This window comes from Rhinatrema bivittatum, chromosome 3, assembly GCF_901001135.1.
Source record: "Rhinatrema bivittatum chromosome 3, aRhiBiv1.1, whole genome shotgun sequence".
NCBI classification, from domain to species: Eukaryota; Metazoa; Chordata; class Amphibia; order Gymnophiona; family Rhinatrematidae; genus Rhinatrema; species Rhinatrema bivittatum.
Window position 1 is genome coordinate 4,186,458 of NC_042617.1, and position 16,906 is coordinate 4,203,363.

The 16,906-nt window shown below is 46.5% G+C and overlaps 1 protein-coding gene across 2 annotated transcripts in view; it reads left to right on the top strand.

Annotated features, from left to right (window-relative positions):
- TTBK1 (tau tubulin kinase 1) overlaps positions 1-16,906 on the top strand; it is a 320,320-nt gene that overhangs the window by 184,859 nt on the left and 118,555 nt on the right. For both annotated transcript variants that reach the window (XM_029592821.1, XM_029592820.1), the window contains one exon: positions 7,312-7,531. In XM_029592821.1, coding sequence (XP_029448681.1) covers positions 7,312-7,531 — 220 coding nt within the window. The remainder of the gene's footprint in view (positions 1-7,311; positions 7,532-16,906) is intronic.

Below are 16,906 nucleotides of genomic sequence, written 5' to 3' on the forward strand. Positions count from 1 at the left end.
CTCCCCCCTCATAGAAACAATAGCCAAACAAATCAACACAGACTCGCCAGCCATAATTATGGGGGACTTCAATCTCCATGTCGACGCCTCTCCTCCCACCCCCAACTGCGAAGCTCTCCTCACCACACTCGGGGCTATGGGCTTTGAACAAATCATCGATAAACCTACCCATAAAGCAGGACACACTCTCGACCTCATCTTCATTAATTCCAACATATCTTACAATAACGTTCCGGACTTAACTCCCGTTCCCTGGTCAGACCACTCAATGATTTCAACCACCCTCACGACTCAAGGAAACCCTAAGCCTCCTCAGCCCCACTCCACCATCCACTTCAGGAAAACTTGTACATCAGACACGCTTAGTGAACACCTTTCCAAAGAACTCCCCAGCCTGGATACCACCAACCCCAACACAGCCCTTCTTTCCTGGCATAATATCACAGAGTCAATAGCAAATAAATTATGCCCTAAAGCGGTGAAAATAATAAACTCAACTCAAAAAAAGAAACAACCCTGGTTCTCCCCAGAACTTAAGCAGATGAAACAAGACCTCAGACACAAGGAAAGCAAGTGGCGCAAGACCCCCAACTCCACGACTTTGTCAGACTACAAACGCACCCTCCATCTCTACAAGAACTCCATCTTACGGACAAAAAGAGACTTCTATGCCAGCAGAATTCACGATCTTCAATTTGATGCCAGGGCACTGTTCTCCTATGTCTCCCAACTCACAAAATCCTCTACCCCCGCCATACCAGACAACCAGGCTCAATCCAAAGCAAATGAACTAGCACTCTTCTTTCAGAAAAAAATTGCAGACACACTAGCGCGCCTCCCCACCAACTCAACTGCTACATTGAAATCATACAAACTCCAATAATCCTCAAAGACAACCAGAAAATTGAAGTAGCAGAAAAGGTATGAAACCTTGGAATAATAATGGACCCAGAAATCAATCTAAAACAGTACATATCGCTAAAAGTAAAAGAAGGCTATGCAAAACTCATGGTACTCAGAAAACTAAAACCACTACTAACACTAGCTGATTTCAGAACAGTACTTCAGGCACTAGTTTTCTCCAGCACGGACTACTGTAATGCCCTTTTACTAGGACTCCCGAATAAAACATTAAGGCCACTTCAAATACTTCAAAACACAATAGCTAGAATACTAACCGGAAAAAGGAGGAGGGACCATATAACTGAAACCCTGGCGGAATTACTTTGGCTACCTATTGAACACAGAATTAAATACAAAGCCCTATGGTACCATACATAAACTAATACATGATGAAAAATCGGACTGGCTAAACACAGCATTGCGAGTGCACGTCCCACACAGAAACCTTTGATCGGCAAATAAAGCACTCTAACCATTCCTTCAGTAAAAACAGCGAGACTAACTCAAGTGAGAGAAAGGGCCTTATCTTTAGCAGGCCCCACACTTTGGAACACAATGCCTCTAGAGTTCAGATTACAAAGAGATCTCAAAACCTTTAAGAAAAGTTTAAAAACATGGCTTTTTAAACAAGCATTTTATAAAGAGACTGGAGAATGAAAATATACAGGAATAGGCAGAAGAGCACCAGCACACAGCAGTATTCTAAGAATGTGCATTATAATAGTCTGTGAACTCTACCTCACAATAAACATAATTGTAAACACTATAAATGTTTTTTACCCCTGAACAGTACCTTACAGGTACATTTGGTCATGACCTACTTCACCAAACAACTGATTGTCTTTAACGATTTATTGTAACTGAACCTTTTGTGGCACCTGTTAGAATGTACTATAGTACGCATTCACCTATATTAATTTATGTGCCTACATGTAAACCGTTGCGATGGTATATAACTTAGCAACGCTATAGAAAAGAATTTAAATAAATAAACATTGGATCAGTTTCTGTGTTGTTCTTGTATGATATAGTCCATGTGAATTCTGTCTGGGTTTCCTTCACTTTCGTATATCTCTCGAGCCACATCTAATATGCCTCTTGGTCATCTTCTGTATAATAACTCGAAAGGCTAAAAGCTCATCAAGCTCTGGGGCACTTTGCCGATTGTGAATAGTACATAAGGCAGTAGCAAATCACAATTTTTGCCATCTCCATCTATGAATTTCTGCAACATTTGCTTAAGTGACTGATTGAAGCATTTCATGAAGCTGTCTGCCTATGAATGGTACACTGATGTACATAGAGTTTTCAATGTAAGTAGGCTGCAGAGTTGCTTCAATACTTTAGAGATGAACGGGGTTCCTTGATCATAAAGATCTCTTTAGGGAGCCCCAGCCGAGAGAAAACCTCCATTAGGGCCATCAGCACCGTTAGGGTTTTCATATTTCTCAGGGGTAGTGCCTCGGGATATCTGGTAGCATAATCTAGGATCACAAGAATATACTTATTACCTCAAGTTGTCTCTCTAGTGGCCCCAAGAGGACCATGGCCACCCTTTTAAAAGGGGTTTCAATTATGGGCATAAGAATGAAATGTGACGTCTGAACACCGGCAGGCTTGGTGAACTGGCAGGTAGGGCAGGACTGGCAATACCACTGGACCTGTTTATATATCCTTGGCCAATAGAATTGGGCCAATATTTTGTCTCAGGTTTTTTCCTTGCCCAGGTGGCCCTCTAGGAGGTGACTATGCACTAGCTGCATGACTTTCTGGTGATAGGACTTAGAAACTAGACGTTGCTCTATTAGATCTCCTTGCACACTCCCCTTTATGACTCGTTTCAAGTCTCATTTCATTATGAAATATGGAGGTTCATGCATGGTCACCAGAGCTCCTGGAACCCCTTTACCATCTATCCTCTGTAGGTACTCCATAGCTCATTTAAAGGTCTCGACTTCCCTCTGGGTGTGTTTGTTACATCCTCTGTTACCCTCCTTTTCCCAGTTAAAGGGGTTGGGCATAAGATTCGAGCTAGGGTATGGTTCTTCCTCTGACTCAAAGGTAACCTCCCCCTCTGTCTCTTGGTCAGCTACAAAACTATACTTGTCCTGTCTCCATTGTCTCCTGGATTTTTGGTGTTTTGGAGGCCTTAATAAATCCATATCTTCTATGGTAAAGAGTTTGGGGAAATGGTAACTCCTCATTATTGGTGGTAGGTGTCCCTGTCATGAGCAGGGTCCAGAGATTGTTAAAAGTTCAGACCGTGTCTCCCAATTAGGACAGGGTAGGGAAGCCATGGAAGAACCCCCACTTCTATTTTATCTAGGCTGATGGGTGTCTTTAACTGCATTTGGCAAGTTGGGTATTGTCTATGGTCACCATGTATGCAGGTCAACAGTAGCACATTATAGTTGATTTGGACTCGTTTCACAAGCTCACATCGAATGAGGGTCTTCACACTTCTCGAATCTACCAGGGCCTGCATCAGGATGCCATCTACTTCGACTGAATTTACAGAAGTGCCAGTATTTTGCCTGGGAATGTCCACAAAATGACAATGTGGAGTCACAGCATTAATGTCCATAGTTGCTCCTTCACGGTGGAGAGAGTCCTGGGCGAAATGGCTGCTTTCTCCATAAGTGAAACATGGGGGTCTCCCCAAGTTAGGTTCTAGGGTAATACTTGCATTCGGGCCTGCTCTTCTGGCAGCTAGAGCCTCTGAATTTTAGGATCTCATTGGCCTCTATGTCCATCCCGTACCTTCTCAGGGAGCGCAGTATCTCTGGCATAGAATGAGCTTGGTAGTAGGCCTTGGCCACGTCTAAGGCCTTTTCCAGTGTCAAATTTGTTAGTAGACCAACTGCCACAGGGGCCATCCGAGGCCATTTAGGAATTGCTCCAAGAAAATTATTTGGCGACCTCCTCGCCAGTCTTCCCCTCTGGACAGAGCCATTTCCAGGCAACATTGCAAAGTCTATGTGAAAGATTTCTTGGATTCTCCCCAGGCTGTAGGAAGCCGGACTGGAAGCGTGATAAAACCTGATTAGTTGTCGTGCACTAGAGCTGGTGCTAACCTCCCTAGCCAAAAAGCTAAAACGTTTGCTAAGATCTTACTATCTAAATTTGGTAGAGAGTGTGGTCGATACGAACCACACAAAGTTAAATCTTTCCCTCCTTAGATATCACTGATATCCCAGCCACTGTCATAGATGGTGGCAAACTATCGCCTTCCAATAACGTGTTAAACATCCGTGTTAAAGATACATAGATACATACAGTACATAGGTATATCATAATAATGGTAGAAAAGGACCAATCTGCCCAGCAAGCTTCTTTTGGTAGTAAATGCCGCTCCGTGCAGGAAACCCCAATGTTTCTCTGAAGGGTAGTAGCTGCCATTCTGTGCTTTTAGCTCCCAAGCCTTGTGATAAGGGTAGTAATATTTACAATCAAAACCAAGCAATTGTCAAACCCATAACAGATTAGTGCTAGCAATATTTTTACTGGGTGAGGAGCCTTCTTGATAATTTAGACAATGCTGCTTGACTTTCTTAGCTTTGATTTTTCCCTTATGTCTGCATATCAGTACCCCATGAGTTACAAGGTCCAGATACTTTGTGATCATTGTGGCGGTCTGCAAAGGAGAGTTTCTGGCGTGTCTCAATCTCATGGAGGTGTATCTGTATATTCCCATCCGGGAGGAGCATCAGAAATTCCTGCGCTTTGCATTGTTAGGAGAGCATTTTCAGTTTTGTGCTCTGCTGTTTGGTCTAGTGACCGCACCTCACACATTCACCAAGGTGATGGTGCTGGTGGCTGCCGCCCATCGGAAGGAGGGCATTTTGGTGCATCCTTATGTGGACGACTGGCTTGTTTGGGTGAAGTGAAAAGAGCTCTGTCAGCACTTGGTTCACAGGATCATGTAGAGACTGCAGACTCTGGAATGGATTGTGAATCTGGCAAAGAGAAATTTGGTTCCAACCCAATCATCAGAGTACCTGGGAGCTCACGTCGACATCTGTATCAGCAAGATGTTTGACAGAAGAGAGGATATTGAAATTGCAGGCACAGGTCCAGAAGTTGTATCATTATTATAAGTCTGGGATTATTTGTAGATCTCGGGTCCTATGGCACATACATTAAATTTAGTTCCTTGGGTGTTCATACATATGCGGACTCTTCAGAGAGCACTACTGTCACAAAGGAATCCTCAGAGGATTTTCAGCTCCACCTACCACAAAAGGGGAAATCCAGGTCCAGTGTCTTAGTGGCTTTCTCAGGCCAACTTGGAGTAGAGCATGGAGTTGGAGATTCCAGATTGGGTAGTAGTGACCACCGATGCCAGCCTAAAGGGCTGGGGATCATTCTGTCAGGGCATGATGGTGCAGGGACAGTAGTCTGTGGAGGAGGCTTTGTCATCTATCAGTCAGTTAGAAATGATAGTAGTTTGCAAAGTGTGGCTTTGTTTTCTCCCGCACGTATACGATCAGGCAGTGCAGATCCTTTTGGACAATGCAACAGTGCCTTATATCAACCATCTAAGGGAAACGAGGAGTGCGATGGTGTTCCAGGAGGCTCAGGAACTCTTCCAGTGGGTGGAGCAACATCTGATAGCTCTGGCGGCTTCTCATGTAGTTGGCATGGACAATGTTCAAGTGGATTCCCTAAGCAGACAGGTGTTAGACCCTGGAGAATGGGAGCTTGTGGATGAGGCGATGGCTCTCATTCGAACCAGATGGGAGGGGTTCCAGCTGGACTTGATGGCATCGAAGTGGAATGCATGCTGTGCTGGTTTTCAGTCACAGTTGAGAGAGCAGATCGTAAAGGCTCGACACTATTTCTTCCTTGGTCTCCTATACTATGTATTTCCTTCCTGGCTGCTAATAGGCAGGGTGCTGGGATGTATCGAGACTTATCCAGGAAGGGTCATTCTTGTGGTCTCGGAGTGGCCACATTGGCTATGGTTTGAGGATCTCGTAAATCTAGCAATGGATGGTCCTCTGAGGCTCGGGCATCTTCCCAGACTGCTCCATCAGGATCAATTTTCTTGGAGTAGGCAGCTTGCTTGGCTTTTGAAAGGAATCACTTGTGATTGAAAGGATATTCGGAAGAAGTAATTGTGACTCTGCTTCAGGCCAGGAGACCTTCCACTTCTTTGACTTATGTCAGGGGGTGGAGAGTATTTGCGTCGTGGTGTCTCAGTGAGGGAGTTGTGCTTCTTCAGACATCGGTATCTCGCATTTTGGCATTTTTACAGGGCAAATTGCAAAAAGGGCTCATGTTCAGTTCCCTGAGGGTACAAGTGGCAATATCAGAATAAAAAAAGATTTATGATTGAGACAAAAATAACCTTCCAGCTGTGGGGGGACCTGGTTGTTAAACATCTCCATCGAGCAACTGCTAGTCTGGCTTTTACTTAGAAGAGAAAAAAGATATGCAACACTTCATCTTTCATTCACTCTCTCCCTCCAACCCCCAGGGCTCTGGCCCTAATACAGGGCATGTAACCAATCAATGCTTTATTCCCTGATGACAAGCATTCCTACATCACATCATTATTCTTATTGACACGTAATTTGTCCAGACACAGACCTAATTTAGGGTCTGCTTCCAATCATTTAACCAAGTCCAAATATTTAAACAATGCCTGTTTTTCATATATACTATTTATTTATTTATTTAACAGCTTTTTTTTTTTTTTATATATATACCAGTATTCGTAGATACATCATATCAGTTTACATGGAATATAATGAAAATGACATTACATGGAACAAGCAGAAGAGAAAACTTGGAAGGGGGGTTGTCAACGGAACAGAAAATTGAGGCGAAAATAATATATAATTCGTAACAGTAGATTGTAGCGGGTATAATATAATACAGTGTTATAATGACACCATAAATATTATATGGAACAAAGAGGAAGAAGAAAGGGAGGGGTTATTTACAGGGGGAAGGAGAGACAGGAGAAAGGGTTATAGAATGAGGGCATAGGAAAGGATAATGGTTGCCCTCTCAGTTATTTCAATAGAAGTGGATTCAAGAGTCAGGGGCATCACCTCGGCTGGGATTTTTCTTAAGTGGAAGAAAATACATTTTGTTAATAACCGGGATAGACTCTACAGGCAGATGTAATACATCCAAAACAAACTTCTTTAGAGTCTTTTGGGGTACTTCACCCATCACCCTGGAAATGTTTGTGAACCATAGCTTATGAGATCTCGAGCCTTTCTGTGAACTAGAGACCCATGCTCCTGATTCGTGGTTGCATTTACAGACGCCATTTTAGAAACAGCAGCTTGAAATGTAGGAAGGTTTTCTCCGAGGTGTGGGATCGTAGGGAGGTCGGAGGGGAGGGGTTGCAATGAGATGAAGTTATGTATGCATTAAGTCTATGGCTTTCCTCAGGGTTGTTAACGTGACGCCGGTGCCGGGAGACATGCTACGTGAAAACACGGAAGATGTGCTGCAGGGCGAGCATCTGAGTGATCAGGAGAACGCACCCCCAGTCCTGCTGGGGCGGCCGGCTGAAGGCATGGGACAAGTGCCAAACCTTGGCTTTAATGAGACGGAGATGTGGGAGGAGACTGATGTGAACCGGAACAAGCTCAGGATCAGCATCAGCAAAGTAACGTTATCTTGTTTGTTAATCCCAGTGCTGCATGATCTGCAGAAACAGAAATAATATCATCTAGATTCTGTAACCCTGGCTCACTCACAGGATAAGATTAAAAAGAGAGAACATTTTGTATGCATTTTCCTTGGTGCACTACATGCCCTATGCACAGATTTACTGTTTATGGTAGGGAGGAAGGTTAATTCCTTTTTTCCAACAGGAGTACGAGCTGCCTTGCCCTATTTAGTCCTGTGGGATTTCTGCACTACTGTGGCGTGCAGAATTCCCCTCCTGTGCAGTTGCACTGAATCCGCACGGAATTTGGCAGGCCCCGGCGTGTTGTGAGCAGGATGGCTTCCACTCGCGACGTGCCTGCGCCTGCTCCTTCTCCGCTGCAAGCAGGATGGCCTCCGCTCCTGGCACGCCTGGGCCTGCTTCAGTTTTGCCAGGAGCAGGATGGCCTCTGCATACGGCAAAGATGGAACAGGCCCTGGCGTGCCGCGAGCAGAGGCCATCCTGCTCACAGCAAAGGAGGAGCAGGCTCAGCATGCCCCGGGCAGAGGTTGTCCTGCTTGTGGCGAAGATGGAGCAAGCCTTGATGAAAGTGCGCGTGTGTGTGTGTGAGAGAGATTGTGAGCCTGAGGGCTGAGAGAGCATTTGTGAGGGTGCATGGGTGTGGGTGCCAGAGAGAGGGAGCCTCTGTGAGGAAATTGTGAAGGACTGTATGTATGTGTGAGAGACTGGGAACTGGTGTGTGTAAAAAAGGGATTGTGTGTATGTGAGGGTGCTTGTTTGTGAGAGAGGGAGCCTGTGTGAGGGTGTGTGTACATGTGTAAGAAAGCCTGTGTGAAAGGATGTGTGTGAATGAGAGAGGGAGCCCATGTGTAAGGGGGTGAGTGAGAGAGAGACATAGCTTGTCTGAGGGTGTATGCGTGAGAGAAGGGAGCCTATATGAGGAGGTGTGTGTGTGTGTGCAAGAGAGAGGGGAGCTTGTATGAGGGTGCAGAATTCCCCTAGGAGTACCTATTGCATCTTTAACTTTAGCTTGCATTGTTAAGGGGGGCTGCTAGGTGGCAGCCAAGTATCTTCTTCTAGTCTCTTTAGTATCAAGATAAATCAAGCCTTTGTTTGTATAGAAATATTCACAAAACACTCAAGAAATTGTGAAAATGGAGTCTCTAGCACAGAAAAAGAGGAGCATGGAGGATCACCATCTAGCAGCAATAGAGCCAGACATAAAGATGGTGTTTGCTTTACATCCAGGAAAACCCATTTTCACCTTACAAAGAAATGAATGTTATAATAAAATCTTAGCTGGTTTTTCAGAGAGCACCTAGAAAACAGATACTTCCAGGGGAGGAATGCTCTGTGGGATTCAGCATAGAGTGAGGACCAACAACTATTAATTAAATGATACAGGAAATCAGAAAAGCACCTGCTTGTGTTGATAACCAAAATACCTTTTAAAAAGTAAACATTGGCAGCCACAGCACAGGCATGAGATAATTAATGGACTGTATACCGCACTTTGCAAAACTCATATTGAGCCATTTTATTAAAGACCAAAGTTCCTCGCACTGCCTTCATATTATTATCCAAAAATGTTTTCAGTGATTGTCATCAAAGAATGCCAATCACTGCAATCCATAAAGAAAATACACAAACATCTCGAAAACCCTGGCTATGTATCTTCAAATAAAACAGAAAACATATTTTATAATAGTGTACCCACGCATGGCCAATCCAACATGTAGGTTATAAGGGAATGAGGCTGCTATAAATAGTAATCATATTATCGTGCTAGCCTTTTGGAGGCATTGGAGCTACATTTTCATTGTGTTTCCACTAGTAGGGAAACTTTGGATCAGCATTTTAATCGCAGCTCCTGCCTGTAACCAGGTTATTGCTGGGGGAGCTTAATGATCCAGCAAGCAAACCAAATTCTATGGAAATCTCATCAAGCTTTTTCACTGCATTTTGAGAGTTTCCCCTTATGGATTTCCAGTCCTCTCATGACTGGTAGTCCCCAATGCTTTCTGATAGGAGGGCATGCTGTCCAGGTTTTGCAGCTTAACATCAAAGAACTGTTGCCTACTAAGCACAACATTATTGGAGTTTTTGCAGTGAGGTTGTGCAATCTGGTGGCTCGGTGGCAGTGCTGTGCTGCCGTGCAGAAGGACCTAGGTTTGATTCCTGGATCTGGCATTTGCCTCACAGGTCAGCCAGGGCTGAGGATGTTTCAGCCATCGCGCAATGGCGTGACTCCTTGTGTTTGGGCCTAAGGCGCACATCTACCAGGCTTTAGAAGTTGTTGTAGTGTATCATTGCTGTAATGGCTAGGCTAGAATTGGTGAGGGATGAGGGATTATAAAAGAGCAAAGATCCCAAATATTTTGTGGACTCTTCAGCCTGGAGAAGAGATTGTTGTGGGGAGATTTGACAGAGGTCTATAAAATGGATGGAATGGAACGAGTAAACGTTAATCGATTGTTTATTCTTTCAAAGGGTATAAAGACCAGGGGGACACGCACAGAAATTACTAAGTGGTATATTTAAAACTTATAAGAGAAAATATTTTTTACTCAATGCATAATTAAGCTCTGGAATTCATTGCCAAAGGATATGATGAAAGCTGTTAGTGTTGCTGTGCTTAAAAAAAAAGGTTTAGACAAGTTCCTGGAGGAAAAGTCCATAAACTATTATTAAGGTGAAATTGCAGAAATCCACTTTTTATCCCTGGGATAAGCAGCTTGGAATCTCCTTGGTATCCTGCCAGGTACTTGTGACCTGGATTGGCCACTGTTGGAAACAGGATACTGAGCTTGATGGACCTTTGGTCTGACCCAGTATGGCAAATCTTATGAACTTTTCTACTTATGACATTTAATCAACATTTATCTGCTTTTATGAAACTTATGTTGGTATTGAGAAAACTGGCTGTTCCCTGTACGTACCCGGATCGGTCCAGACTCCTGGGTTTGCCTCCCCTCCAGCAGTTGGAGACAGAGAAGTTTGAACGGACTCTGCCCTATACCCTGAGGTGCCACCTAGAGTCTGTCAGTATTTCTCTGTCTCCAGCAGATGGTGGAGGTGCAAATCCCTTCAGTCTGGATTAGCTAGTATTAGTTTAAGACTTAGATTGGTTCTAAGGCTTTAGACTATTTGGAGGTCTTAGTTTAGTTTTTAAGACTTTGACAGGTTCAAGACAAAAAAAACAGAGGAGCTGAGAGCCTTTAAGCCTCCCAGGGGGTTGTCAGGTCCTGGTGGGACCTGACAACCCCCAGCCTCTATTACCCCCTGGTAATAGAGGCTGAGGAGCAGAGGGTTGAGAACCCAGTAACCCGCTCTCCGCAGCAAATGAGGATGATACCGGGGAGCCCGGTTCACTCACCCTCAGAGGGGGGGCGCAGAGCTTGTATTTAAAAAAAACAAAAACAAACAAACAAAGTGCCAAACAGGAACGAGGTAATTTTTTTTCTTACTTTCACAGCCGGCCCAGCATCCTCTTCGTTGCCCCCGCCACTGCTTTTCAGACTGCCCGAAAACCGCCGAGCTCCTGTTCTAAATTTAGCCCGCTCATCATGCTGCGTGGTGCGGCCTGTTCGGCGTGTGGGAGCGCGCACGGCTCTCAAGAGCCGGCATTTCCTCAGACTGCCTCTCTGGAGGGGAGGGCATCTTGGGGAGGGCGGTGAGTGACATTTTCCAGGTCGGTGGTTCCCGAGTGTGCTGAGAGCCTGGGAGTCTCGATAATCGGCACCAGCCCTCAGACCCGTTCCTGCTCAGCGCGGGAACAGAAGCCATTTTACAAACATTCAGGGCTCAAGAGAAAGTAGTTTTGGGGAAGGGAATTCCCCACCACCTCTTTCGCTGCGGCCTGGGGCCTCCGGGGGGGGGGGGGGGATTTGCAGGCTGATCAGGAGCACTCATCTGGGGATTGCCCCGAGGGGGCCTCGGATGATTCTTCTTCATCATTCTCCTCAGAATTTGTTTTCCTGTTCCACAAGGCCTTTAAGGCCTAGAAAGCAGCTAGAAGACATGGTAGCAGGGTCCCTCGTTCAGCTCCAGTACCCTTGGTTGGGGGCAAGGACGCCATCTCGATCCATAAGCATCCCAAGTCCCCACCGGGGATAGGATTCACAAAGTCCAAACACCCTCTCAGATCTATTTCTTGTCCGGCGGACAGTTCGTCTTCGGAGCGTTCGGATGGAGAGGAGACCCATCCGCAGGATCCCGAGGGGCCTGAAGTGGACCAGGATAGCCAGCTCCAGTCTACTAAGCAAGCTGGCACGCCAGTGGTTGAAGGGGATGACCCCAAGGTGGTACGCTTATTCCGGAAGGATGAATTGGGGCCACTCATCCAAGCTATTCTGGAGGAATTGGGGATTGAGGTCCTTCAGGAGGATTCACTGCTGGGTGCTGTCGATCCAGTGATGGTCGGATTCAGGAGTCCAGCTCGGTCTTTTCCCTTCCATATGTCAGTTACTGACCTATTATTTCGTGAGTGGGACACTCCGGACTTGGGACTGAAGGTCAGCCGAGCTATGGACAAATTGTACCCGCTACCCGAGGAAGCTCTGGACATCCTCAAAGTGCCCAAGGTGGATGCGGTGGTCTCCGCAGTGACAAAAAAGACCACCATCCCGGTGACAGCACCCACAGCCCTTAAGGACTTGCAAGATCGCAAATTAGAGTTACAGCTTAAGAAGATTTTTGAAGTCTCGGCTCTCGGGGTCCGTGCCGTCATGTACAGCAGTTTTGCACTGAGAGCCAGCCTCCACTGGGTGCAGCACTTACAATCAGCAGCATCTCTTTCCAATGCAGAAGCTTTTCAGGCTGGTCAGCTGGAGGCCGCAGTCGCTTACAGTGCAGATGCGCTTTATGATCTCCTCCGTACTTCGGATAGAACTATGGTTTTGGCTGTCTCGGCCCGCAGACTCCTCTGGCTCAGGAACTCATCCGCAGATGTTTCTTCAAAAGCCCAGCTGGGATCCTTGCCCTTTAAGGGAAAGCTGCTCTTCGGCCAACAATTGGAGGACATGATTAAATCTCTGGGTGAGAATAAGGTCCATAAGTTACCGGAGGATAAGCCTAGGACGAGAGGATCTTTTCCCCAGCGTTCGAGGTTCCGGGGGAATCGCCATTTTCATTCTTCCCGATCCTCCAGGTCCTCATCTAGTCAGGGTCCTAGCCGGCAACATTTCTGGAATCAGTCCTTTCGAGGCCGATGTCTTGGCAGGGGCGGAGCCCCACAGGCACATGGGGGTCTCAAGTCCGCACAACGAAGCGATGCCAGTTCACTCCTCCATACCGAAGTTAGGGGCAGGCTATCCCTTTTTCTGGGATAGTGGACCAATTTGACCTCCGATCAGTGGGTCCTAAACATAATAGAACATGGCTACGCTTTAGATTTTGCTCGGCTGCTCTGGGAGCGATTCCTGGTTTCCCCGTGCTCTTACGAGCAAAAACGACTGGTTGTACGCAACACCCTAACTCGTCTACAGGACTTGGGTGCCATAGTACCAGTACCCGCAGGAGAACTCAGGCGAGGTCGCTACTCCATTTACTTCATGGTACCCAAAAAGGAAGGCACTTTCTGACGCATCCTCAACTTAAAGAGTCAATCGAACACTAAGTGTGCCCCGGTTTCGCATGGAAACTCTTCATTCTGTGATAGCGTCCATTCACAGGGGAGAGTTCTTGGCATCTCTAGACCTGACTGAGGCATATCTGCACATAACCATCCATCCCGACCATCAAAAGTATCTGCAGTTCGCAATCCTTGGACATCACTTTCAATTTTGTGCACTGCCTTTTGGTCTGGCAACGGCGCCCAGGGTATTCACCAAAGTAATGGTGGTTGCAGCAGCGGCTCTCCGGATAGAGGGTATACTAGTGCATCCTTATCTGGATGATTGACTGATTTGAGCGAAATCGGAGGACCTTTGCCGGAAGGCGGTATATTGGGTCCTGCAATTGTTGAGCTCGCTGGGCTGGGTTGTCAATCCGGACAAGAGTCATCTAGTTCCTTCCCAATCCTTGGAGTTTCTGGGTGCTCAGTTTGACATACTTTTGGGCAAGGTTTTTATTACCGAGGAGAGACTTACCAAGGTGTAAACTCAGGTGGAGTCTTTGCAGTCCATGCCTTGTCCCAGAGTCTGGCATTATTTACAGGTTCTCTTCAGTCTGCATTGCTCTCCCATTGGAATCCGCTCTCCAAACAGTTTCATCTTCTCCTGCCATTGATGGACTCGGCACGTTCCAGCTTTGTTTGGTGGCTTCTCCCGGACAATTTGCTTCGAGGAGTGGACTTGGAAATGCCCTCTTCGGTGGTAACCACCGATGCGAGTCTCTCTGGTTGGGGAGCAATCTGTCGGGGGAGAGCGGTGCAAGGCCAGTGGTCAAGAATGGAGTCCTCCTGGTTGATCCATCGGTTGGAGACCAGAGCAGTTCAGTTAGCTCTTCAGGCCCTCTTTCCCTTGGTAAAGGGAATGTCAGTAAGAGTACTCTCCGACAATGCGACAATGGTGGCTTACATCAGTCATCAAGGCGGAACCAAGAGTCGACCAGTGGCGAAGGAGGCCCAGCTATTGATCAGCTGGATGGAGCAGCACCTGTACAAGATAGCCTCTCATATAGCCGGCGTGGACAATGTGCAAGCCGATTTTCTCAGCCACCACCAGCTGGACCTGGGGGAGTGAGAACTCTCCGAAGAGGCCTTTCGTGTTCTGTGCGACCACTGAACCACGCCCTCCATGGATCTGATGACGATGTACCGCAATGCCCAAGGCCCCACGATTCTTCAGTCGGCGACGGGAACCAGGAGCGGAGGGCGTGGATGCTCTGGTCCTTCCCTGGTCAAAGGACATTCTGTTGTACGTATTTCCGCCTTGGCCTTTGGTCGGCAAGGTTCTGCGTCGCATCGAAGCTCATCCGGGCGAAGTGGTACTACTGGCGCCAGAATGGCTGCGTCGCCCATAGTTTGTGGATCTCGTGAACCTAGCAGTGGACGGACCTCTGAGGTTTCATCCGTCTCCGAATCTTCTGCACCAAGGCCCTGTTTGCGAGAGGCAGATCGCGTCTGTCTAGCGGCATGGCTTTTGAAGGCAGAGATTAAGGGTTACTTGGATACAGTGATTGCCAAGCTCTTACAGTCTCGCAAACCTTCTACCTCCATGGCGTACGTCAGAGTTTGGGGTGTTTTTGAGACCTGGTGTCTGGACCACGCTGTGGAGCCGTCCCGGGCTTCGGTTGCGAATGTTCTGGCCTTTTTGCAGGCAGGTCTAGCTAAGATATTGGCCTTTAATTCTCTACGAGTCCAGGTGGCAGCCCTTGCTTGTTTTCGAGGTAAGGTGCAGGGCATTGTCCTAGCATCCCATCCAGATGTGGCTTGTTTTCTGTGTGGGGCTAAGCATCTGTGTCCTCCGGTTCAGAGCCCCATGTCCCTCATGAAAGCTGAATCTGGTCCTCTGCGCCCTTTGTAATGCGCCTTTTGAACCATTGAAGTGAGCGACCTTGAAGGATCTGATGTTGAAAGTGGTCTTCTTCGTAGCTATCTCCTCAGCAAGGCGTATATCAGAGATTCAGGCCTTATCTTGCAGGGAGCCCTTCCTACGGATTACTGAGGCAGGGGTATCCTTGCGGACAGTTCCCTCCTTTCTCCTGAAAGTGGTGTCCAATTTTCATTTGAATCAGTCAGAGCTCCCTTCCTTTGCTGACCTGGATTCTTCTACTTCCGAGTCTAGGGATTTAAGGAAGTTGGCTGCAAAACGAATATTGTTGCGTTACTTGGAGGTTACGAACAGTTTCCGTCTCTCGGACCATCTTTTCGTCCTGTGGAGTGGCCCCAGGAGGGGTCAAAAAGCTTCAAGGGCCACTATTGCTCACTGGCTAAAGGAAGCTATTGTCTCTGCATAAGTAGTTCACGGCCGTCCGATCCCGGTGGGTCTTCGGGCTCATTCTACTCGATCACAAGTGGCCTCGTGGGCGGAATGTGAACAGGTGTCGCTGCAGGAAATTTGTAGGGTGGCTACTTGGAAATCTACATACACTTTTGCCAGACATTATCGCCTGGATGTCCGGGCCCCAGATCCCAGTTCCTTCGGGGTTAGTGTGCTCCGAGCGGTATTCTCTCAGTCTCACCCGGTTAGGGGAAGCTTTGGTACATCCCAGGAGTCTGGACTGATCCGTTTACGTACAGGGAAAGGAAAATTGGTCCTTACCTGCTAATTTTCATTCCTGTAGTACCATGGATCAGTCCAGAGTCCCGCCCATTTCGGAGTTGGGGGAAACGGAGAGTCAGCTCGGTAGATAGTTATTTCATATTCTGCAGATTTATCAAATGTTCTTAGTGTATACCCTCTTTACAGGGTGTGAGTATGGGAATGTTTTGTTAGTTACATTACAGGTTTTCATTCCCTCTGCTCTTCGGGGGGGAGTTCTGTTATAGTGGAAGTTATGGTTTAACCTTTCTGCTTGGGTACAGTGTAATACTGACAGACTCTAAGTGGCACCTCAGGGTATAGGGCAGAGTCCTCTCAAACTTCTCTGTCTCCATCTGCTGGAGGGGAGGCAAAACCCAGGAGTCTGGACTGATCCGTGGTACTACAGGAACGAAAATAACCCAAGAATAAATGGTTTACGGTAGGCTCTGGTAGAACAAGATGTGACTATACGAAATCCAATTTCCTCAACAGTGCAGTATCCTGAACACCCATTCCCAATTCTCACCGAGGTAAGACATCCAGGATTCGGAAAACACAGGAATAAATAGATTATAGTGGCTAAGGCTAATAAGACCTTTGAAGAGTCACCCATTCTCCCCGCTTTTACCCTTACATACCTTTATTGCATTGGATAATAAAGAAGCTCCAGTAATAGAAAATGATGTGATGTACCCAGAAACCTTTAAACTTTATTAAATGTCATAAAAGGAAACTTCTTCTCCTGGAGACTTGGTCATTGGAGGAACCAATTTGGGAAATCATTTTGATAGGAATGCAAGAGTTAAATGCCTTCCAGGATCCTCAGCCAGTAAAAACACCAACCAGATAGTCAATCCAATTACAGATGAAAGTGGAGACTCCAATATCAGTTATCATCCATCTGGGGACCAATGACCTTGCTAAACATGGTATCCTTGATTCTCAGAAATATTTCAAAAATCTTGGGAAGATTAGACACATGGCAAAGACCACTGCATTTTCAGAAGTATTACCTGTTCATAGAAAGGGAAAGGAAATGTTCTGCCCTAAGGATAACTTCAATATCTGGCTCAAAAAAATGGTATAAAGAAAGTGGTTTTGGATACATTGGAGACTGGAGGAAAGTTGGAAAGCAATGACCACAAATGCTCGTAGACTGGGCAATAAAATCTCAGACCTGCAGGCC